At 44.1% G+C, this 25,581-nt stretch overlaps 1 protein-coding gene across 1 annotated transcript in view; it reads left to right on the top strand.

The window, feature by feature from the left end:
• Positions 1 to 1,622: 1,622 nt before the first annotated feature.
• Positions 1,623 to 25,581, top strand: part of TRPM6 (transient receptor potential cation channel subfamily M member 6) — an 86,302-nt gene continuing 62,343 nt past the window's right edge. The window contains exons 1-3 of the mRNA XM_061366014.1: positions 1,623 to 1,833; positions 14,351 to 14,430; positions 16,765 to 16,803. Of these exons, the coding sequence (XP_061221998.1) occupies positions 1,651 to 1,833; positions 14,351 to 14,430; positions 16,765 to 16,803 (302 nt within the window). The 5' untranslated portion in view covers positions 1,623 to 1,650. The remainder of the gene's footprint in view (positions 1,834 to 14,350; positions 14,431 to 16,764; positions 16,804 to 25,581) is intronic.

The raw sequence follows: 25,581 nt of genomic DNA, 5'->3' as shown, positions 1-25,581 counted from the left end.
ACCTGTTTGAGAACATTCAATTGAAAATAATATCTTAAAAGGTGTAACTAGGAAAAGAATGAACATGCCGTTCATCACCTGCTAAAATTTCTAGCAATGTATTCTGTTATTGAAAGCTGTAATGCTTTTCAAGTCCTACTGTTTAAGAAGAGCAGTGTAAGAAGTCTAAAGACAAAATGGATGCAGTGGAAGAAGCAGAAACATACATCTGGCAGGAGACTCGCAGTAGTTTTCTTATCCTTGTGTTTGAAAGAATAGTTCATGTGAAACCACTGCAGAGTTTACCAGGTAATGTTCCAATAGGCCCTGAGGCACACCCCAGAGCTGACCAGCTTTTCTGCTGTTTTCTGGGGTGCTGCTGAGCCTTGGGGTTTGACCTGGCAGTGGGAGTATCTTCTCCCTGGCGCTCTTGGAGGCTCTGCTCCCAAGCCCCCTCCACTAAGATGATGCAGTCTGAAGGGAGAGCTCTCCTGTAGGGAAGGAAGAGGAGGAGGGAGAGCTGGGCACCACAGAGGAAGACGAGACTTGGCTGGGAAGGAAAATTAGACCAGAAGAAGGGAGAAACATCTAGAAAGACTACATGGATAGAAAATAATGGTAATATCCAGAGGCAGGTAAACACTGGAGCTCACAGTCAACAGTGGAACAACTGAAACCAACAAAATAAAAAAAACAGTAGGGAAAATACAGAGAGGGCAGAGCAGAGAAACAAACAAACTGCAGGCTTGACTGGTTATTAGGAAGAAGGTATTTGAGGACTGAGAAGGATTTTTGAGTCAAGTTTGAGAAATAAGTTGGAGCAAACACAGAAGACTGGAAACAAAACGAAACTCAGAATAAGGGGAGAATGGCTATATGCCTGTTGTGTTAGTCTGCGATAGGTACAACCAACTATAATTGCTGCACGTGCTTGTTTTGGTCAGATGGCTGTGATCCTGCAGGGCACAAAGATACCTGCTGAACGGAGTGTTGAGGTTCATCTTTTTTCTCCTCCTTGTTTTGTCAGTGTGTAAAAAGGGCTGCAATAATAGGAAGATCAAGAACCAGAGTATTCCAAAGCTTGGGTTTGTATTTTAATTTCATCACTTTATGAAGATTTTTATTAATAAACTAGTCATGTACTGGGTATTTTGTACACTGGTTGAGCTGTTCATCATATTGCACTGTAATACAATTACTGTTTTTCACCTTTTGCTTTTCCGTAACGTGTTGATTACATATGATTCAAGTCTGCATAATTCGGGAGAGAATTGTTGGCTTCCTCTTGCACTTCCCATTTATCGTGACTGCTGTAACAACCTTATGCGTTTTCTTTTCACAACACCCTAAAACATAGCTAGGGGAAGAATTTGGGCTTTAGAAGGGAAGCTGAAATGCAGGCGAAGTCGAGCCAAGAACCGTATGCCGAGTTTGGGATCCTTGTGATGCAGTCTCTCGACGTGGGGAAAGCAGAGCCGCCACTCAGAGGCCCCACGTAGGAAGCCTCTCCGCGTGCCCTGCGGCAGCGTGCACCTTGCAGCGCCGATGCAATAAACCGATCGGTCAAATCCCGAGCGCAGAAGCCGGGGGTAAAGGACGGCGCCCCGGAGCCGCCGCGCCCCGCCAGGGCACAGCCCGCCCCGCAACCCCAGGGCGCAGATCGCCGGCGGCATGGCGGCGTGGCGGGACCTGCTCTTCTTGCAGCTGGGCTCCGTCTGCCGCGGAGGCTGGGACTGGCGGGGAGGCGGCTGGCGGCACCCGTCCCCTGATCGCTGCGCAGGGCCGGAGGAGCGACGGCCGCGGGCACACCCGCGCTGGTCCCGGCAGGGCGGACGCGACGCCGCGGCCCAGCAGGTGAGGGCAGGGGGCGGCCGGGGGTCTCACCGCGCTCCGCACTGGGGAGGACTGCGCAGCCCCGCGGGGCGGTGGTAGGTGTTCGGGGTGGCCCTGCTCTGGGAAGGGGGGCGGTGAGGTAGCCAGCTAAGGCTAACCACCCACCTGCTGCTCTTAGTCCGGCAGCACACGCCGCGCTCGCCGTGTCACGGGTGGCACTTGAGCACGTCGGTCTGTGGCGTCGGAGTTAGCTGAAAGAAAGGCGAGGACACTTGGGGAGGGAGCACACCTACCTGCTGGACTGACGGGCTGATAGCAAAGAGAAGCTCCTTCAGGCTACATGGGGCTGTTCTGCCAGTGATTTTATGTTCTGGTTGTCGGTGCTTATTTCCCTGTGCTTCTGCAGATGTGCACTTGAGTGACTTTATACACACACACCTGCTTGTGTTCTAGTAGCCACGAGTGGCTTCCAGCAAAAAGGGTTGCCCCCACAGCAGGGCACAATGGTTTTGTGGTAGCGTGGAGTGCCATGAGGTTTAGAATGGAGAGATGTAAAATGTAAGAAAAATGCTCTAGTAAATTTTCACCACTTTCTTTTTACCATGGTGCTGACTGAAGCTTTTTTTTTTTTTTTTGCCTTTTTTTTTTTTTTTTTTTTAATATAAAGATGAAACGTGTGTGGTTCAGATGTTGGGGTTTTAAAAACAGCACTCTGTGATTATACGCAAAATTGTGATACTGGATGGTATTTCACACGGATCATGCTGTAGCAGCATGTCTGATGTATCCATTTCTGATGTACTTGCTGGTATGAGGGGTACGTTTACAGTGGAATATTCCTTGTAAGTATTTATTAATACAGTTTTCAAAATATGCAGCTATCTGCTTGTACACTAAGAAAAAACAGGCTAGTGTTTTAAGTTGAGAACACCTGAAGTTAAACCACAGACTTGTTTTCTTGGTACTAGGATGAAGCAGCCAGTTTTTAGAGATTTAGTGTATTTTGGATCTCCAGGAGGAATTGCAGTGTCATCTGTAGGGATAAGCTTATACTGGTATAAGGCTAAAATTAATTTAAAGAAGCATCATCAGTGGCTTTGGTGGTGGGTTTGTTTTGCTTTTTATTGGTTTTTTTTTTTAATAAAAAATGTGGCCTGAAGTTGTGAAATTAGTTTACAGACTTTTCTTTCCAAGTTTATTTTATACCAAAGTAATTTAGTTTTATTTAAAGCAAGAATAAGCTTATATAGTGGTATTAAAAATGATAAACACCAAATAGACTAGGTTATATTTAAACCTAAGTTTTCTTAATTGTTTTGTGGCTTAATAAGGGACAAATGCTGAAGCTTTCTTGGCTGTTACAAGGTCATTGGCCCCATAGTGAGTGTGCTGAAGTATGTTGCCCCTGGAAATAACCAGTATCAGGAAGAAAGCCTAAGAATCATATAGAACCATACAAGAGAAAGACATTTCTCTCTGGGCTCCACTTTCACTTTTTTTTTCTTTTTAAATGTAGTAGGGACAGGGAGCGGACAAGGTCATTCTTACCTCTCCCCACCATGCATGAGCACGTAAGTGGAAAGCAGTAAGTCATATAGTAGTTTTTTTAAAAGAGTAGGTAAATTTAAAATATCTATAGCTTATAGAAGAAAATGAGGTTTTGGTGAACATCATTCTGTACACGCAGCACGCACAGTGCTCCACTGTGGGCTGAAGGTAACATTTTCACAAACATCTAAACAATTTATGTGCATAAGGCTCAGTTTTTAAGAATGTTGTTGGCATGTATGAACATGGTTCCCTCTGGGACCAGTCAGATTGTGTACATTGTGGCTGCTTTGCTTGCATAGAACCTAGGGCTGGGCATCTGCAACCGGTCACTCCTCTCTTATCCCAAGGAATTCTTGTTCTTCTCTGTGTAACCACAGTGGGAGATGCCTAGAGATAATAGAAAACAGGTTTTAATGGTCATGGGGCCAGAACTGTCCTCACTTTATTTTATTGTCTTTAAAGTGGGGTTGTGGTACAGGTTAGGAAGTTACGGGAAGTGTGAAGCAGTAGGAGGAGGTCAGTCCCTTCCTTCTGCCGTCATCACAACTCTGAACGTGGCTGGTGTTATAAATAAGGTGGCACAGGCCATGCTGGGTTACATGTACAGGGTTCATCAGAGTGGATCTAATCTGGTTACATCTGCTAAAGCTGAACAAAACCTTCCCAGGAGGAAAATCTACGTGAAGTATGTGCAAGTCTCTTCCTACATCTTTTTCTAGATAAGCCACTCCTTCATCCTGCCTTTTCATGACTCAATTGTAAATTTATTTTCCGCTCAGTAGCACCATGTCAGCTGAAGAGGTGGGTCCCCCTACATATGTTCCCTAGCAAGCTGATCTATAGGCTTTTATTTTAGGTGCTATCCGAGGAGGCTGAATGTCCAAGTTGGGTAATCCAAGTTTCTGAAAACTGCACTAAAGAGTTTGAGACTCTTCAGGCATTTCACAGCATGACTGGACACTCAGGTGGCCATGAGTTACCAAGTTTGATTTTCCCTTGGTGTTGTTTTCAGACTGGCTCTATCAGTTGTTGTGTAAAGCTTCCCCGATTCTTGTAGTACGTAAGCATATTTCTCTGTAACACACATACTAGGTGAACCCTTGTGATCCATGCTGTATTCTTTGAATTATCAGTTCTTCTGCTTTACATTCTTACCGCTAAAATTTTGCCTCAGTTTTTGAGAGCTAATAGCACCTTCTCTTGCCTGTCCTGAAAGAAGAGAGGCTCCTTTGAGGGTCTGAGTAAAGTGTAAGCTTCAAAAAGGCAGGATTTATTAAGCACTTGTCTTCATCCTTTCCTTGAGCTGGCATCACTGTGCATCTCTGCCATAGCGTGGTTGCTGGTGTGCACTGTTTTAAGTTGTCCAGTTCCTTCTCTCTGCTTGTAGGGGAACAGACAGTGGCATCTAAGAACAGTTTGTTGCTGTTATTTTCATCGGGGCAGAAGCTGAGTGCTGTGGTGCTGCATGTTGATAAATACAGGTCAGAAAAAGGGGTTTTTAAAACCTATTGGTGTTGTGGACATCTTGTTGCTACTGTTGCCAAATCAAATGTCCTTGGCTTGCTAATTAAATGGGTGTGTCTGGTTCTTCCTAATCATTAAGTCAGTGATGAGAATTGGGTTCAGCCCTTTTCTGTGTTGTCAGTAATGAGGAAATTCTTCACGGGCACTGTGTCAGGGCAGATGTTCTCCTCCTCGCCTTCACTGGTTTCAGGTGTAATGGTCTGGAACTTGGTAAACAGCTCCTTGGTGTCAAAAAATATCATGTTCTCATTATAAAAGTGGTTTCCTAGCTGCCATGTGGTGCTAGGGATTACACAGAGGTGATGAGAGACATGGTCACATCTGCAAGGGGTTGGTAGCCTGTTCTGACTGCAGTGTCAGTGGGGTTAGGCTGCATTGCTGAAGTCAGACTGTGGATACCGATTTTTCACCAGCCTGGATGAGGTGGGACAATACCAGGTTTGATCACAGTCCTGCTGCTGTAAAGTACTGGTTTCGTTTATGTTATATTGGCACAGTTTAACACCCAAAGAGGCGTAGATGAGCTTCTGCTGATGCTTGCAAAATATATGCCATGAAGCTGTGGCCCTCTCATAGATACCTGTCTGTCTCTGCTCTGGCCCTTCCCTCACTTCTCATGCTGGTGCAGCTCACCAGCGCATGCAAACAAAGTTGCAGCTGGACAGCTTGGTGAGTAAGGCGTGCTCCCAGGAGGCTGGCTGGCCTTTGGGGACAGCAGGATGGGGCACAGGCCTTTTAGGCTGCAGGGTAATGTGTCTGGGAGCACAGCCCGGTGTGGTGGGGACCAGGAGTCGCAGCCTGGTTTGGTCAGAGGGAGAAGTGGTGAAGGCTGCCAGGTTGTCCTGTGCAGGCCAACATAAACATAAACCGAAGCTGCTCCTTCGTGCCTGGCCCTGGGGAAATCCAGGCCTTTGGGGGTCCCTTGAACTGCTGTTCCAATCTCCAGAGCAAGAAACAGATGGTAAGGCTTGAATGTGTCTTGGCACGTGAGGCCAAAAGGGCAGAAAGACCCTGTGGAGAGCCCAAGGGTGTGTTCAGATGGTCTCTGTGGCAAAGGGGCAGGAGGACGAGTCTGTCTCAACAAGACCCCAAGCGGCTGCTCCCAGCCTGAGGCTGGCTCTTCCTCCAGCTGGGTTGAGGTGGCTGTTCATGAGTTTGTGCTGGTTGGTAGGTGAATGGTGTGACTCCTACTTAAAAGCAAGGCAGCACTGTAAAGAAAAGGTGTGTTTTTTTTTTTTAGTTTATTTGGTTGATTTTTGCACTGTGGTGAGGTGGGCAGAGCTGAAGAGAGTGCTGAGCCATGGCCAGCTGGGAAACACAGGGTGTGACCATACCTTCAGACTCCTCAGAAATCATCCAGGCTGTGCTCCCTTTCTCCCTAGAGGATGGGATTTCAGTCCTCTGACAGTCTGCCCATGTTGCGGTGTGTGTTGAGGGCTGCTGTACTCAGCTGTGAAGCCCATGAAGATTTTATTACTGTGTGAGACAATCAGTGGAGCAAAAAGAGCAATGCTGGCAGGAGTGACAGCGAACAGTTACCTGGCTCCAAAAGTGAGCTGTGTGGGTGGCTCTCATCCCTTAAATGTCATGGTATTACAGTGTAATACAGATGGTATCAAGCTGTGACTTACATGCTTCCTCCTCAAGCCCTTCATGCTTCCTCCAGCTGAGTGTTGCAATTTGCATTTGTTTTCCACTTTAGATACTTCAGATATGGCCTGTCTTCAGAGTCACTATTCAGTATTAATGCCCATGTTGTGAAAATATAAAACAAACAAAAGAAAGCTCTGGGATTTGCCAGCAGATAACATTCTTCTCTTCCTCCTGCTGGTTTAAACTGTGAAGAACTTTGTGCTGTGTAATGTTGAATCCTTTGATGGAGGAATGTAACAGCAGTGGGTGGTTGACCTCTGTGGTCGCTCAGTGCCAGATAGGTGAGATGCAGTTTCAGAAATAGAGAGTTGATTATCTCTTTGCCAGCATCCAAGTGCTGAACAAGGAAGCGTCTTTGATGAGGAAAGAGTTTTGTATTTAGTATTTCCTGCATTTTCTTGTCATGACCCCACTGCTGTTTGCATTCAGAAATACTCTTTCAATTGTATTGTGTGGTGTACGCTGAGATCAGAAGCAGTATTCTGGAAAGCCCACTGAAGTCAAAGAGTTTTTCTTTATGGGCTAACTTTGGGAGCTAAATACTGGAAACATTTTTATGAGCCTGTCCTGGATTTAGCAGTAGCAGTCATTTTTCTCTTTCTTGGTAGCTGGTGCAGTGCTGTGTTTTGAGTTTCGGGCTGGGAACAGAGCTGATAACAATGATATTTTGGTTTAGCCAAGGACTTTGTGAGCCTCATGCTCTGCCAGGGAGGAGGGGAAGCCGGGAGGAAGCAGAGACAGGACACCTGACCGAAACTTGCCAAAGGGGTATTCCATACCACAGCATGTCATGCCCAGGATGTACCTGAGAGTTACCTGGAAGGGCTAGGGGACTGCAGGGTTGGCGGAGGTATCGGTTGGTGCTTGGTGGGGCTGGGGGGGTGAGTTATCGGTCGCCTGGTGATGGGGTGTTGTATTCTCTTCCCTTGTTATTTCCTTTATCATTACTGTTATTGGTGGTAGCAGTAGTGATTTGTGTTATACCTTAGTTACTAAACTGTTCTTATCTCAACCCGTGGGAGTTGTATTCTTTCTGATTCTCCTCTCCGTCCCTCCGAGAATAGGGGGAGGGCAAGAAGGGGGGGGGGGAGTGAGTGAACAAGCTGTCTGTCTGGGGTTAAACCACAACAGAGCCTTTCATGTAAGGCCCCAGTCCAGAAAAGCACCTAGGCATACATACTTAGATTTTAAGTGCAGTTGATTAAATGTGAAAGAAAATGCCATAGCATGCTGTTAGTTGAAGGCTGAATTTATGCATTTCTAAGAAGCTGACACCCTCCATTTGTGCCATGGAAAGTAAAGTCTCTCTTAAATATGACTGAAGATTTTTATCAAGGTCTGTTATCCCTGTCAGACTTAGGTCTGCATTTACCCTGCTTGTACAGGTAATTTATCTTCTGTTAGTGTAGGTCATGTGTCTGTGAAAATCTGAGAACATGTTTACAGTGGCTGTCTTTGAATTAATACTAGGAAATAATTACATAAATTCTGCTGTGACCTGAAATTACATGTTATCTTTAAAAGCAGAAAACAGAAAAACATTTCTGTGCTATTGAATCTGCAGTCTGCCAGGCCCTGTAACTGGGCATGGTGAGCTGGTGAGCAATGGTGGAAGCGTTCAAATTAAATTTTTACACAATATTTTTGTAAATATGTAGTGCTGAAAATTTTAACTGCAAATTCAGTTACTTACAGTTGCGGTATTTCCGCAGATTTGCAGAGTCCTGAACGCTTGGGCAAAGCAGCAGGTAAGAAAGACTGGATAAGCAGAAGAGGCTAGTTGGCAACAGATGTAATGATGTACTGTAGTGATGCAGGTCAGGGGAACCACAGTGTGCCTGTGTTACAAAGCCAGGCTGTTGTCTTCTGAGAGGTTAGCCTGAACACAGGGAAATTCTAGAAGGCCTGAGCATGTGTTGGAAAACTCACTCTGGGTTCATGTTTTACAGTGCATGAGTCTGGAGTTTTACAATGCATTTCTATCCTGTGTGATTCCGAAGTGTTCTTTGTTACAATCAGTTGTTGCATTACTACATACCATAAACATGCATGTAATGGATGCTGAACCAGAAAGTGCCTGTCCTGAAAAGCTTTTGTAGACAGCCTGTTAAGTTGGACATCTCTTTAGTACTGGCAGTAATTTACAGTTGCCATGGGATGCAGAAATACTGCTGAGGTCCTTCTTTTTCAAGTAAGAATTGTTATGCATGATACCTGCAAGTCCACCTTACCTTTTATAGCTCAGGAGTTTCCAGGGTAAGCATTCAAGAGATGGTAATGTGCTTATAGGCAGAGCTCTTGTGAAATAGTGTAGAGTGTTAACTCATAAGAGCTGTAGCTGCGTTTCAGGTATCTCATGTTCTGGCAGGTGACTCACTCTGTGTGTAGTTATTTTTCAGATTGATTTAAGACATTTTAGAACACTGTGCTGAACACAGAGGCTAGATTCTTGCAGTAGCGGTAATAAGGGGAAGTTCTTTCCTTCCATTCACTGTGTATTTGAATAAGGGTTGGTCACATGCAGCATTACACCAATTTCTCACAGTTACGTTTTCAGCTGAGAATGATGTCTCCCTCATGCCCAGGCACTGAAAATCAGTTTGTGGTCTTTTTGGGTATTTCTCATTCTTGCCATGAGCCGGAAAGTTTCCTTATAAGCATACTGGAGTCCTGAGGCACATCTGTTAGCCCCAGGATTATCTGTTGCCGTTTAATGAGTATTTGCTTTCATCTAATAATTCTGAGGGTAATAAATAATTTCTTAACTGGAAACAGTGAAGGCATAGGAGAGTGGTTGGGTGTAGTGGATTCACTACACACAGTTTGTGCAGAGCTGAAGTATGCTGCTTGGCAGCACCTTTCAGCTCTTGCAGTAGTGTTTTGGTGAGACACAAAATAGAAATTAGTGTTTTCTGTTCTTTCTACTTTCCAGCACAACTGTGCTTTGCTTAAATGAACTAACCTTTGCTTCAACTGGCTAGTCATGATGTGATTTCTCAGTATCTGACCCTGTCTGGATCTGCAATGTGTCATTAAAGCCAGTTACTGCTATTTTGTCTAGTAAATCATTATATTTCAACAGTGGATGAAATTATGCTGGTATAGAGATACATGCCTTTTAATTTTCTTTTGCAGAGAACTCAACAGTGTCCAGAGCAGCATGCAGTTTCATTAGAAAATGCATTTACATGTGCCTTTCACCCCTAAAGGGACATACGTACAGCTAATTGTACCAAAAATTTGCTGTCTGTTTTGGCAGCATAACCTAGTTTTCCTGAGGTTAGTACTCAACCAGTGAACAGTGCTTATTGTCTGGTCTTGAAGGGGCTGAATATTTCCTACAGATCTTGGTTTAGTAAAGCTAATTCCAGAGCAGGACAAATGCACATTGACCCCTACTTATCAGTGTTTAGTTGGTGCAGTGAGTCTAAAGGCTTTGACTCTGGCAGGTCCTTTCTGAGGGGGTGGGGTGGGCTGGGGCAGAAGAAAGCAGCAGCAGAAATAGAAGTGTTCCCCCGTTTGTGCTGGAGGGGTAGGTGGTGAAGTGAGTGCAGACCCCAGTATGGCAGGTGATCACAGACTGCATTACTCTCCAAGCACTGTGTACCTGCATGGTGATGCTGGGGGGATGGTGGCACGGTGACTGATGTTGCTGATGGTATCCATGGATTTTGGAGGACAGTTTACCTCTATGCTAGGCTCAGCTTTTAGGTTTTGTGTGCTCTTACTCCCTGTCAGCAAGGATTTGAAAGAAATGAGTGGTGTAAGTATTTCTGTGAATTTTATGCTCTGGTCTATTTCTGTACTTCTGAAAAGCTTAATTTTTTAATGTTACTTACATGTAACCAAATTTGACCCGACATTGTCCCTTTAATACCATATTATGCAAGGATCTCAGACAGTAAAGATATTGGAGAAGTGATTAAAGGCAATTTTCTAAAAACTGCTGATGTGCCTTAAATTTCAGAGCCAAACTCTTGCCACTCCATTGACTAAATCAGTCTAGAAATCTCCAAAGCCTCTTCTGTGGCAGGGAACTATAAGCAGGAATCCTAATCCTCAAACTGGTGAGAAATGAGAAGGCAAAACTCCCAACTCCCAGACAGAGGTCTCAGGACTTAATGGAACGAAAATTGCAATATGAACTTGGCTTCGGGTCTTCTGTATATAAGAACAGAAAATTGCCAGTTGGAAGGAATATGTAGGTGTATTTTTGTCTCCTTTGGGGTTTGGTGGTAGAAAGGATACAGGTTGTTGCTGGCTGAGGTGCATGTACCTCTCTCTAGTGATGGGAGAAGTTTTTATTTGTTGTTGAATTTAAGGATGACAGTTTTGAGATGTTATCCAGAGTTTTTACAAAGCTGGGAATCAAGAGCAAACAAACAGCAGTTCAGAAGCTTCCTCTTTTCATTTCCACTTGCCCAGCCCTGAAGTCATGAATGACTGTAAAAGCATGAAGGTTTAAAACCCTTTTCCTGACTATACAGTTAGCTTAGAAACTAAGTATACCCCTAAATTAATAAATGAATGCTGTTGCTATGGTGTAAATTTTACATACTACATGAAGATTTCACCTTGTATGAAATTAATAATAAGGATAAATGTGTCTCACAGTGTTCCAGTTTTTAAATTTGTTCTTCATAGGATGAAATACAATGATACAGTCTGGTGCGGGATTTTTTTTGGTACGGTTGGTTGATTGGAATTTCAGTATCTATATTTTACATAGTTTACCTGTTCAGGAACTTCATTAAAGAGAAAAATGGTGGACTTTGCAAACAGTTTTTTTTTTTGCTATATTCATGTTCATTGTTTGCGAGGAATATAAATGTGAAAGTTACAGGCTTTGTCAGGATCATATGCAGATGATACGCTATCTACTGCTTTTTAAAATGTAAAAATTACTGGATGCAGGGAGGTATAAGGCTGTAGCATAGCCAACACTGGCAAACTCTTTATATAAATAAGCAAAGATTAATGTTGAAATGTCTTTATGGGAAGATACCATGTTGTGACAAGAGTGGCCTGATGAGCTGTGGCATGTGTTGGTCACTGGCCTTACTGCCTCAGCTGCAGAAAGGCATAGGTGCTTTTAGGCAAAATTGAAAAAGGGTACGCAAAACATACAGAATTTTAAGCACTGATATTTTTCTTAACCCTCAATTTCCCTCCAGAATCTAAAAAAAAATAATAAATTCTTTAAAACAATATATGTTTTTTAGCAGATAGCTTAGATATTAAAAAAGCTGCTAGTAGAGTAGCCTTTACATCTCCCATATTAGATGTAACTTCAACTCATACAGTGTATTGCCATTACTGAAGGCTGTAACTTGTATTTGGTTTGAAATAACCACGCCAAACAGCTGTTGTGTACCAGATGACCTCTCCTCCCTTTAAATGATTGATTTGTGTTTATCTTGTGTCTTGTAACTTAATGATGAGGATCACTGAACTTTGGAGATAAAGACTTCTTTGACACTCCTTTGCTAGTGTATTCACACATGGATTAGCTGGTGCCTTGCTCAGCTGGCAGTATGTTTTGCTGTTCATGTCGAGGCTGATGCAATGTTTCTCTGTTACCCTGGGCTGCATATCTCCAGCACTGGCCTTCGCACCTGGAAAGACACCCAGATAACACTTGATTTCCAGAATGTGGCATGCTGGAGGAAATGTAGTTCAAGGGAAGCTACCCTAGACTGCAATGCAAACAGCTTGCTCAAAATTACTTGCAGTGTTCTTGCTAAACTGAAAGTGACAAGAGTTGGGTGTTCTCTCACAAGACTGAGCATGTTGCCTCAGCAAATGCTTTAAGGCTTTTCAGCCTTTTGACCATTCTGTCACACCCTTTCTTGTTAATGAAAAGTTTAATAAAGCTCATTCTTAACTGAGGCATCCCATAAACCAAAAATAGTTTTTGTTCCCCAGTTTTGCTTGAAAATAGTAATGGGTTGCAGAAACATCAGAGTCCCACGTTATTGTAATATAGAAACATTTGGCTGTTTTGCTTGGTAGCTTGAACAATGAGAATAAGTGCCTTAGGAAGCATGAAACAGTACTGACTACTAACAAGAATACTACTGACGGTTTTCTGAGAGCAGTATGTGATTTCCCTCGGGTATTGAAATTTGCTTCACTGCTTCCAAAGATTAATGGATTTAATTTCTTGCACCTTGACTTCGGTCGGTCTCTCTCTTACTAAGATAACTAATTTTCTTGCGTGCCCATCCTCTGTCCAGCCCTGAGGATCTTTCATATTGTTACTCCCTTGTTTGAAGCTCAACCAGACATCTTCACTTAGTTGCTCCAAGAAGAATACACATGCACATCAATACCAGCAACTGCTCTTTTGTGATCTGTTTCGTCTTTGTCAGTGAGGGCCCATTTCAGAGTACATTAAAACCAAAGGTAGGACTCTCATTAGTCTTGGTAGGGGCTGGGTCCCTACCTGCAGACAAGCTGATAATTCAGGTTGCTTGTGGCCCTCTGTAATTGCATGACTAGCTGGGAAATTATGCAGGGGTATTTAGGGATGTGAAGCCAAAGTTAAGAAAACCCTCAAATGGACCTGCTTTATTAAGAATCATAACTCCATTCTGGAGATAAGAGAGATGAACTCTCTTTTATAAGAATTGTTGCTGAACTCTGTCATAAAAATCCCCCAGTGGTACTCTTAAGAAGTTGAATTATTGGCGTTTTCATTGACTGAAATCTTTTCTAAGTTACTGTATGAAAGACACAATTTGGAAACAAATATGGAGACAAGTACTTACCATAAGTATTCTTATAGGGTAAACATTTTGCAGATTATTTTATAGCTGTTTGTTTTGTATGCCTAATGGTAAAGTAGGACCCTGCTCTGCTGTGTCCTGGAGAGACTGCTGTCTGTTTACAAGGTAGACAACAGACAGAGAGTGGCATGAGCATGAGAAATGAGACAGTAATGGTCGGTACAGTTTTATTTACTCTTACAATAAGATGTCTGTCCCTTGTGTATTTATTGTGGAGGTAGTTCCCTTTGACAACAAAAAGAATCCTTTGCTTCCAGTAATTACTAAATTCAGTCTCAGAGATCTCAAAGTTCAGCATCCAAAAACTATCATTTCTTTCAGGAAATTTGCTCCTGCTAGGCTTGAAGAGAAGAGGTTCGAAGACTGACAGTCAGGTTGTTTGAAAAAAATACGATACCACAGTGACTATTCAGTTTACTTGTCTGCAACAGGCATTGCTGAGACACTTCACAGTGTCACAGGAGACCAGTGGATGAAACTAACTTAACACACTCTTGAGCTGTAGGACTAGTCTTTGGTCCCTGCTTTTGTATTTGACTGTAGTCCTAGTTGAATAAAGATACAACCAAGATGAATCTATTCTTAAGTCTGTTAAGAAAAATAAAAGAAGGAATCAACCATCTCTTTCAGGTAAAAAGAAAATCTTGCCTTTTTTTCACACAGCTTTAGGAAGATAGCTAGTCTTCTGACAGAAGGGAAGTGCAGTTCCTTAAGCAGTCCTGATTAATTTTTACCATTTCCTCTATTGTACGTGTGTTTGACAGATCCTCTAAATAGTTTTCATGTTTATTAGTGAGGGGTGGGGATAAGTTTTAATATTGATCTTTCTGTGGAGCTTTGTGAATCTTGGGTGTGAAGGGCTAGGACTGTTCAGAGCTGTAAATTCCCCTTACAGTGTTTGGTTTCATCTAATATCGTGATGGGAATCTTTCTGTGTTACAGCCATGTAGATGTTATAGTGCAATTTTTGGCATGATATGCTTAAGTTCAGGAATACAATTGTGTTTGAAATGTCTTTTCAGTCCCCCAAATCCTGGATTGAAGAGGTCTTCAGTAAAAGAGAATGTGCACAGATCGTTCCCAGTTCAAAAGATCCTCACAGGTAAAATAATGAATTTCTCTTATTTTTTATAAAGAATAATTTCTTATGGATGTTGTGTGTAGCTTGGATGAAGTTCTTTGCAGTTTTGCGGTGCTGTCATTGCTGATTGCTTGTGTGTGTGGTTTTTCATAGTTACTGTCACCAGTACATTTTGAATTAGAAGTTGGCAACAGTTGACCTTTCTGGGCTTCTTATATGTGATGCTCTCTGACTGATGACTGAAACTGTAGTATGACATCCAATTGAGAGATTGAGTCACATGGAGTTACTGCTGCACAGGAATTCTTAATCCTGTAGCAACATCTTATCCCTTCCTTAGAGTAATGCCTACTGCTGTTCACAGGCTTCTGAGATAGAGGTTTCTGCCCAGGCTGGTGGAGAGTGTGAAAAAAATGAGGAAACGATCGAACCTGAAATCTGTGCTCTAGAACCTGAGAAAGCAAACATAATTGGCATTCCACATTGCTTATCCAGTGGATGGTGTTGGATAATTAAACTCAGTGATATCATATTCTGAGAATGTAAACTTGTGATAGGGATCATATTGGTTTGAACACCTGAATAGTGTAGAGTAGCTAAGAGAGATAACTCATCTATGAAATGCAGATTTAATGTACAGTCTGAGATGGGATGCACCCGCGGGTGCTGAGGGAACTGGCTGAGGTCATTGCTAGACCGCTCTCCATCATCTTTACCAAGTCTTGGGAAACGGGAGAGGTGCCTGAGGACTGGAGGAAAGCAAATGTCACTCCTGTCTTCAAAAGGGCAAGAAGGAGGACCCGGGTAACTATAGACCGGTTAGCCTCACCTCCGTTCCTGGGAAAGTGATGGAACACCTTATCCTTGGGGCCATCTTAAGGCATATCAAGGATAAGAGGGTTATGAGGGGCAGTCAACATGGCTTCACCAAGGGGAAGTCGTGCTTGACCAATCTCGTAGCCTTTTATGAGGAAATAACACGGTGGATGGATGATGGTAGAGCGGTGGATGTGGTCTACCTCGACTTCAGCAAAGCGTTTGACACGGTCTCCCACAGCATCCTTGCGGCTAAATTGAGGAAGTGTGGTCTGGATGATCGGGTAGTGAGGTGGACTGTGAACTGGCTGAAGGAGAGAAGCCAGAGAGTTGTAGTCTATGGGGCGGAGTCTAGTTGGAGGCCTGTATCTAGTGGAGTGCCTCAAGGGTCGGTACTGGGACCAGTATTATTTAATATATTCATCAACGATTTAGATGAGGGAATTGAGTGTACTATCAGCAAGTTTGCTGATGACACTAAGCTGGGAGGGGTGGCCGACACGCCAGAAGGCTGTGCTGCCATCCAGAGGGACCTGGACAGGCTGGAGAGCTGGGCGGGGAATAACTTGATGAAATATAACAAGGGAAAGTGTAGAGTCCTGCATCTGGGCAGGAACAACCCCAGGTTCCAGTATAGGCTGGGGAACGACCTGTTAGAGAGCAGTGTAGGGGAGAGGGACCTGGGGGTCCTGGTGGACGACAGGGTGACCATGAGCCGACACTGTGCCCTTGTGGCCAAGAAGGCCAATGGCATCCTGGGTTGTATTAGAAGGGGGGTGGTTAGTAGGTCGAGAGAGGTCCTCCTTCCCCTCTACTCTGCCCTGGTGAGACCTCATCTGGAATATTGTGTCCAGTTCTGGGCCCCTCAGTTTAAAAAGGACAGGGACCTGCTGGAGAGAGTCCAGCGCAGGGCAACTAAGATGATTAAGGGAGTGGAGCATCTCCCTTATGAGGAAAGACTGAGGGAGCTGGGTCTCTATAGTTTGGAGAAGAGGAGATTGAGGGGTGACCTTATTAGTGTATATAAATATATAAAGGGGGAGTGTCACGAGGATGGAGCCAGGCTCTTCTCAGTGGCAAACAATGAAAGGACAAGGGGTAATGGGTACAAATTGGAGCACAAGAGGTTCCACTTAAACCTGAGAAGAAACTTCTTCTCAGTGAGGGTGACGGAACACTGGAACAGGCTGCCCAGGGAGGTTGTGGAATCTCCTTCTTTGGAGACATTCAAAACCCGCCTGGACACGTTCCTGTGTAACCTTATCTAGGTGTTCCTGCTCCGGCAGGGGGATTGGACTAGATGATCTTTTGAGGTCCCTTCCAATCTCTAACCTACTGTGATACTGTGATACTGTGATGTAGAATGCCAAACAAATCACCCAGTGTATTATCCAGGAGTATGATTCTGAGTGCAGAAGAGCACACAGCCTGTAATGCTGTTGATGAAAATATTTCACAGGTGAATGAATACTTTATGAATAACATTACAGATGTTTTCTTTTATACAAGCGTGTATTAATTATGCATCTTTTATCACAGGTGTCCTGCAGGATGCCTGGTGTGTCAGAATTTAATCAGGTAAGAGTGCATAAATGTATATCTATGATTTTTATAATGACCTGAAATTAGTGATAGTCATTCTTAGTCAAGGAGGTAATTACAACAAAAATATCCTTCTTCTTGTATTGTGAGAGCAGCATTTCTGGGGGTATGCTGGAGAATATTTAGCATTAATCCGGGTGAAATAACTTGTATGATAACCTTTCCTTATTTGCAATAGAAAATTTTATCCAAGTACTTTGTTGTGTGTGTATGAATCTGTCTTAATCTTCTTCTGAGGAACGAAAAAAAGAAATGTGCATTTAGGTGGGAGACAATTCCAGCTATATCTTGGGTGTTACGAAGGAGAGTGAGACAAAATAGACCTCATAGGAGCTTTCCAGTATCTGAAGGGGGCCTATAAGGATACCGGGGAGGCAGTCTTCATTAGGGACTTGTAGTGATAGGATAAGGGTTAATGGGTTAAACCTTAAACACGGGAAGTTTAGATTGGATATAAGGAAGAAGTTCTTTACTGTGAGGGTGGTGAGGCACTGGAATGGGTTGCCCAGGGAAGTTGTGAATGCTGCATCCCCAGCGATGTTCAAGGCCAGGTTAGGCAGAGCCTTGGGTACATGGTTTAGTGTGAGGTGTCCCTGCCCATGGCAGGGGGGTTGGAACTAGGTGATCTTAAGGTCCTTTCCAACCCTAACCGTTCTATGATTCTGTGATTCTATGAAAATAAACAGTAAGAATTATGGAAAAAGGAAGAACAAAATGAAGAGGAAGGAGGGTATTAGAAACATCCCTGATGACAGGTTTTCTGAAGGCTTTTTCATCTTGGCAGAGGGCATTTTGAGTCCCTGCTTTTGGGAAGGCAAGCAACAAAAGCTATATCACTTTGGCATTTTTAACTCATGCATGGTTTTTTTTTCAGACAGATAATATTTTGTGGTTCATATTAATTAGTAGTTTTCAATCTAACTGTCATGGTTAAAGCCCAGATGGTAACTCAGAACCATGCATCTGCTCTTCCCCTTCCCCTTCTTATCACCAGCTCTGGGTTGGATGGGGAGGAGAATCAAAATAATGTAAATCCCACAGGTTAAGGTAAGAACAGTCCAGTAACAAAGGTATAATACAAAACTACTACTAATAATAATAATTATGATAACGGAAATAACAAGGGGAGAGAATATAAGACTAAAAATGGAAAGGGAAGAAAATAAACACAAGTGATGCACCACACAATTGCTCACCACCCACTGACCTGAGGACTGATCTGCACTTCCGTGTGACTCCCCCCAGTTTATATACTGGGCGGACGTGCTGTGGTATGGAATACCCCTTTGGCTAGTTTGTGTCAGGTGTCCTGTCTCTGCTCCCTCCTGGCTTTTTACACCCCTCCTCACTGGCAGAGCATGAGACTGAAAAGTCGTTGATCAGGGTAAGTGCTTCTTAGCAACAACTAAAACATCAGTGTGTTATCAGCATTGTTCTCAGAATGGAGTAGAAACACAGCACTGCACCAGCTACTAGGAAGGCTTAGCAGCTACACCTTCAGCTGTTACAGCTGAAGCCAAGATACCAACATTTTGAGACTACAACAGTCCTGCAGTCTGCTGCCTTCCCCCAGCAGAGTGACCACGTTGTTATTTGTTCTGGGAAGCTCTTTGATATGAAAATTAACCTGGGGGTGGGTGGAATACCAAACCAAGATTAGCTTTCCACCAAATCAGTGGAAATGGGAACCTCACAGAGCAAGTTTGCTTTTTTCGCTCAACTTTCTCAGTAAGGACATCCCCTACCTTTGTGGATTTTTTATCTTGTAGCTTTTTCATTCACTTGTCATTTAGCATTTTCATTCTGTTTAAATTAATGTGAATCTTACTTGTTCGTCTTGTCTGTATATGCAGAACATGTGTGTGCGTCTGATGTTCATTTCGGTCAGCCATTATCTTGAAAGTATGTTTTCCCATATGTTAGCTGTTCTTGTTTTCTTGTGTATCTTAGGGTGTACACAGAACTTTGTTCTAGGGGAATTTTTGTTCCTAACAAGGGGAAACAATTTTCGCATAAGTGTTGTAACTGGTTATATGGTATTTATTGGATCAGCAATGAAACAGGTTTTGGGCCTCCTGAGATCTGTAATTTTCCACAACATTCCAAAAGTCATGTGAATGTACTTGATGCCTACTATAATTCAACCTAATATTGTAGACAAATGAAATCTGTTAAACTTTCCTTACATGCAGAGAACTTCCAAGGTTTGCAAACAGTTTATGAGTGGGGTTATGCAACTGTTTGCTCATACTAAGTAGAATAACTCCCATTTAGTAGTTGCTAATAAAATTTGAGTAACTTACTAGCACCTTTGCCAATGCTTCTAAGTGTGTTGAAAGGCCTCTATCTACTCTTCAGTGCAGTGCTCATGAACACCTCCCAGGTGGCACATGCATGAATATGTAAGAATGTGGTGGCAGGCTTCTGCAACCTTACACATCTAAGATGTTCTCACAAATTGTCTGATAAAGAATCATAGAATAGTTAGGGTTGGAAAGGACCTTAAGATCATCTAGTTCTAAGCCCCCTGCCATGGGCAGGGACACCTCACACTAAACCATCTCACCCAAAGCTTCATCCAAACCAGCCTTGAGCACCGCCAGGGATGGAGCATTCACAACTTCTTGGGCAACCCATTCCAGTGCCTCGCCACCCTTACAGTAAAGAACTTCTTCCTTATATCCAATCTAAACTTCCCCTGTTTAACTTTTAACACATTTCCCCTTGTCCTATCACTACAGACCCTAATGAAGAGTCCCTCTCAGGCATCCTTATAGGCCCCCTTCAGATACTGGAAGGCTGCTATGAGGTCTCCACACAGCCTTCTCTTCTCCAGGCTGAACAGCCCCAACTTTCTCAGCCTATCTTCATATGGGAGGTGCTCCAGTCCCCTGATCATCCTCGTGGCCCTCCTCTGGACTTGTTCCAACAGTTACATGTCCTTTTTATGTTGAGGACACCAGAACTGCACACAATACTCCAAGTGAGGTCTCACAAGAGCAGAGCAGAGGGGCAGGATCACCTCCTTCAACCTGCTGGTCACGCTCCTTTTGATGCAGCCCAGGATACAGTTGGCTTTCTGGGCTACGAGTGCACACTGAAGCCGGCTCATGTTCATTTTCTCATTGACCAGCACCCCCAAGTCCTTCTCCTCAGGGCTGCTCTGAATCTCTTCTCTGCCCAACCTGTAGCTGTGCCTGGGATTGCTCTGACCCAGGTGTAGGACCTTGCACTTGGCATGGTTAAACTTCATGAGGTTGGCATCAGCCCACCTCACAAGTGTGTCAAGGTCCCTCTGGACGGCATTCCTTCCCTCCAGCATATCAACCAAACCACACAGCTTGGTGTCATCGGCAAACTTGCTGAGGACGCACTCAATCCCACTGTCCATGTCAGCGACGAAGATGTTGAACAAGACCAGTCCCAACACTGATCCCTGAGGGACACCACTCGCTACTGGTCTCCAGCTGGACACTGAGCCGTTGACCACAACTCTTTGTGTGCGGCCATCCAGCCAGTTCTTTATCCACCGAGTGGTCCACCCATCAAATTGATGTCTCTCCAATTTAGAGACAAGGATGTCAGTGGGACAGTGTCGAAAGCTTTGCACAAGGTTTTGGTAGATGACATCAACTGCTCTACCCCAGTCCATCCATTCTGTAGCCCCATCATAAAAGGCCACCAAATTGGTCAGGCAGGATTTCCCCTTAGTGAAGCCATGCTGGCTGTCACCAAGCACCTTGTTATTCTTCATATGCCTTAGCATGCCTTCCAGGAGAATCTGCTCCAAGATTTTGCCAGGCACAGAGGTGAGACTGACTGGTCTGTAATTCCCCAGGTCATCCATTTTCCCCATCTTGAAAATGGGGATTATATTTCCCTTTTTCCAGTGTTTGGAAACTTCACCTGACTGCCATGATTTTTCAAATATGATGGCCAGCGGCTTAGCAGCTTCATTTGCCAGCTCCTTCAGGACCTGTGGATGGATTTCATCAGGTCCCATGGACTTGTGTACATTCAGGTTTTTAAGATGGTCTTGAACCAGATCCTCTCCTACAGTGAGCCCAAGGTCTTCATTCTCACATTCCCTACATCTGCTTTCCAAGACTTAAATGGTATGGTCAGAGCATTTGCCAGTGAAGACTGAGGCAAAGAAGTCATTGAGAACCTCAGCCTTCTCCAAATCCTGTGTAGCTAGTTCACCGGAGAGCTTCTGGAGGGGTCTTACGTTGTCCCTAGTCTGTTTTTTATTTGCTACGTACCTATAGAATCCTTCCTGTAATCCTTAACATCCCTAGCCAGGACGGATGCAGTCTGTGAAGTACTGCCTGCTAGGGCGTTGGATTTTGCAGTCTTGGCTACTGCAGTTACTTTTACCTCAGTGTTGACCCTCCAGGATTCCCCATGTTGCTCAAGCTGTGACTTTTCCAGGAGTCTGCTTTTGTGTTACTAACATTGCTCCCTCCACTAGTAGTAAGTCTTTGAGGCAAAGTAAAGCCATTGAAGACACTGAATCAATGCATATGATACATTCGTAGAATCCCAGGGTAACACAATGGGCTGGGATTTCAGGAGGTCTCCATGGATCATGATCCCATGCCCACAACAGGCTCAACAGGGGGAGTCAGATGGTGGTACTCAGGACTTCACCAGTTGGGGTGTGGAAGCCCCCAGGCTGGAGTGAGACCACCCTCCCCAGGCCCCGGCTCCACTGCTGTCCTCCTGGGGGAAAGGCTGCTTCTTCCCTCCAGCCTCGGCCTCCTGTGTTCCACCTGTGCTGCTGCCTCTCTCACTCCCACCACTCACCAATTTAAAGAGCCTGGCTGCATCTCCTCTGTCCCCTCCCATTCTGCCAGTGATGCTGATGGGTGGCTGCAAAGCCACTGCTCCTCCCAGATGAACCAGACCTGGTCCTGCAGCCTCTCCTCACAGGGTAAGGGATCCCAGCCTCCCCCTGTCCATGCCCTGTCCTCAGTTCCCATCAGTCTGACAGCGTTGTTCCTGTCCTGGGGATCCAAACTGGAGGTGGTACCCAGGCAGGGGCTGACAAACACCAAGCAGAGGGGACAGTCCCTGCCCTCCCCTGGCTCTTGGCCCATGTCCTGCTCACACCACCCCAGGAACTGCTGGCCCTCATTGCTGCCTGAGGACATGGGTGGCCCAGGCTCACCTCACTGCCCACCAGCGCCCAGGGCCACCCCTGAGCTGCCACCTCACAAGGCTGTACGTACACTCCATCCCCTCCTCGGTCGCTGATGGAAATGCTGAAGAGTCCAGGCCCTGCACAGACCCAGCGGAACCAGCTCAATACTGGCCTCCAGGCAATGTCCAACCCACAACCACCTCCCTTAGCCCACCACCCAACCCAGTCCTCACCCACCACTGTGTCCTCCTTCCCAGATCATAACCTCACAGCCTGGACAGGAGGATGTTGGTGGAGCAGTGCTGAAAGCCTGGAGCAGAGGCAGGCAGCATCCACTGCTCTCCTCGTTTCCCCACGATCCTGTCGCAGCCGGCAGTCAGGTGGGTCAGGCATGATTTACCTGTAGAAACTCGCTGGCAGCTGCTCCTATCGCTGCCTGCTCCCTCATGTGCCCAGGCGTGGGCTCCAGGAGGACTCGCTCCTTGATTTTACCTGGGGCTGGCAGGGGGCCACCCAGCCTGCAGCTTCCCAGGCTGCTGCTGCCCTGTTCTGCAGGCAGGGATGACATTTGCCTGTCTCCACTCTTTGAGACCTCCCTGATCTCCATGACCTTTGAGAGCTGACGGAGAGCAGCTGCACAAGGACGTCAGTCACCTCCCTCAGTACCTCGGGATGCAGCCTGACAGGTCCCAGGGGTGTGTGTGTGGGTCAAGTGCACCTGAGCAGTCCTTAATCACTATCCCTGGCTGGTAGCTCCTCTCCTTCTTGAGCTCTTCAGGTATACATACAGCATGAAACTTTACATAAAAAAAGTCCCAACAGCTGTATGTAATCTTCTGCTTTGGTTTTCTCAACTTTCCTGAGAATCTCAGTCTTGGCTTTTGACCTCTCTGGTAGCTCAGGAGTCCTTAGCACCTTGTCCATTCCTACTAGACAGCAAGACAGAGAGAGCATGCCAGCTTGGAGCAGATCATAAAGTCTTTGGGAAATACCAATCCTTCTGAGTTCAAACCTCTTGCTATGATAATCTCTGAGGTAAACCCAGCTGTGCAAAGACCTTGCACACCTTTCGTATGCCTACATGCAGTTCTTCCACTGCCTGCTCAGGATAACTGAGCTGTTCTGAATGTAGCTCATGTCTGGTTGCATTTATATATAAACGTTAAATATGTAGTACAAATGATGTTAATTAGTAAACCAGTTTGGTGTTCCTTAAGCTTCTCAGTTTCAAGGTTACTACACTGATTTGTCACAGGATCAGTTCCTTTCCACAGGATCTCTGCTTTGACTCAGACAGTGTAATGTGGTATGTGAGTAATGTAAGGTGATGTAGAATTTAGTTCTGACTGGTATTTGGTTTTCTTTGTTTTGGAATGACTCATGGTGAAAGGCCTTGTTATCATGAGGCCACTCTAGGAGTAGTGCAGTGACCACAAGATGTTTTGAGGGTCAAAAGACAATAGGATATCTTTGTTTTTTTCTAATCTTTGATCTAAAGATATGATTTTTTTTTCTGACATTTGCTCTTTTACCCTTTTTGGAGTCTCCCCAAAAAGCCAGCAGAAAAAAAATGGAGCAACGAGGCTGTAGAGACATTTGTCCTCTGAAGACCAATCATAAAATCAAACCCATCTCTTTCTTCTGGTCTTTCCTTTGACATAGAGAGGGAGGGAGAGTCATAAACAAGTATGGTCATTGGCCTTGTGCTTCCTGTGGGTGGATTTTACCTAAATCTGCATCCCTTGTGTTACCTGCTTTGCAGCTACATTGCTCTGAAAGTCTTTTAATTTAGATGTGTCTGCACAGTAGTCTGCATGTGGCTTCTGAGTCCACATGTGATTTGACAACACAGTCTCAGCAGCGATCTCCTACTTGTGTTGATCCCTCACTGTCTTCTGAAATAGTAATTTAATTACACATCTGGAATTGATATAATGTGGCTTGTTCCAGCTTGGATACTTTTGTTTAGTAAATGAGCCTTGACCTGCTTGTCTTGGTTTGTGTACTAGGAGGTAAAATTACATTGTTTTTTGCTTTTGGTGTCGTCAGAATGAGGTCCTTAGATTAATAGGTTGTTTCAGCAGTTCCTATGCTCCCTCTCCTAATCTCTGTTGGGTTTGTTTTTTGTTATGGTATTTTTTTTTTTCTGCTGCTATCACAGTGCAAATAGTTGTGGAGTCATGCAGTGAGCCTGATTGGGCAATATTTCTGGTTAGAGTGGCTTGGCAGTAAAACCCCCAACACGATCTAACCCCCCGGGCTAGATCATTTCCTCTGTTTTTATAGGGTTCAGATGTGAGCACATGCCTGACTTCTTTCTGGCAAATCGCTGGATTTCTGGGATATCTTACTGTATGTCTCAGCTAGGGAAAAGGTGTAAATTAGCTAATCCATATTGAATTAGCTTGACAAAATGTGGGCATTTTTGGTAGTACCTATTGCCTTCTGGCTAACCATCATCATACATGTGACAGTAGGTCTCAACTCTTCTGTAGTGTACAACTCTTTAATTCTCTACTGAATAACATTGTTTGAGTTGTTCTTCTCCAGTCTGCTTTTGCAGGGCATTGAATCGATCAACTGTAAATTGCCTCTGTTAAAAAAATGGAGTGCAAACATAACTTCATGGATTCTGTGTATCAAAAAGTGCCTTTCTAAAGCAGGTTGCTTCCTTAATTTACTTATGGTTGTTTTGGGGTTGTTTTTTTTGTTTGCTTGTTATTTTAAATTTATTTCTCTTTCACCCATTAGTTCTCACTCATCTCCACAGAAAACTGTCTCTGAATGTACCTCTTCAGGATTTTGCAAATGTTTACATCTATCCTGCCCTTAGATCCATAAGTAATACATCTGAGTCTGAACATGGTTGTTGAGTTCGGGTTGTTGGAGGCCATTTGATATTTTAAAAAGAGTTTAAGGGAATAATTTATCTCCATTCCTAAGGGTATTTGAACTTCTGAAATGTCTAAAGGAAAACTGGACTGTCAGATGTCACTATAAATTACACTGAAGTTAATTTTGTAGAAGAGACTGGATCACATCAAAGCCTGACGGTATTACCAATTGAATTTGGAATTTGGGTTATTTATTCTGTTGCAAACTTTCAGTGCTAACCAAGCTTCTGTTAAATTTCCCTTAACATTGCATTTCAGGCCATTTATTTTGTATATTTACTCTGCTGGCATCTTAAGGGTTAGTAAAAAGTTCACCCTAAAGTTTTCTCTAGACTGACGGTTGCTTCTCTCCTCCTGATTAATGATTTTTCTTCTGTACCTAAAATAACCTGTGGTAATAGTCGTTGCAAGACTTGGTGTTCGGTGATATCCACCTGAATTGTTATATATGAGACCAATAAATCTGAGCTGCAGATCAGAATTGCTACATGGGACTCTCAAGCAGTTACAGAATCCTGCAGCATCACATCAAGGTTTGGGTTGGACGGGACCTTTGAAAATTATCTAGTCCAAACTCCCAACTGCTACTAGTGTTCCTCAAGCAGAGAACAAGTTCTGTATCCAGTAAAACTTACTTATGATCTAGTGCCGCGTCATTTTGCCATTGTTGAGATTTTTTTCAGCTAATTTTTATTACATTCTGTGTCAGAAAGCTAC

Source organism: Neopsephotus bourkii, unplaced genomic scaffold (genome assembly GCF_033783945.1).
Source record: "Neopsephotus bourkii isolate Nb327-2 ecotype Australia unplaced genomic scaffold, CSIRO-AGI_Nbou_v1 NB_1293, whole genome shotgun sequence".
NCBI lineage: Eukaryota > Metazoa > Chordata > Aves > Psittaciformes > Psittacidae > Neopsephotus > Neopsephotus bourkii.
The sequence above is the reverse complement of the archived record's forward strand: the minus strand, read 5'-3'. Positions and strand labels throughout refer to the sequence as shown.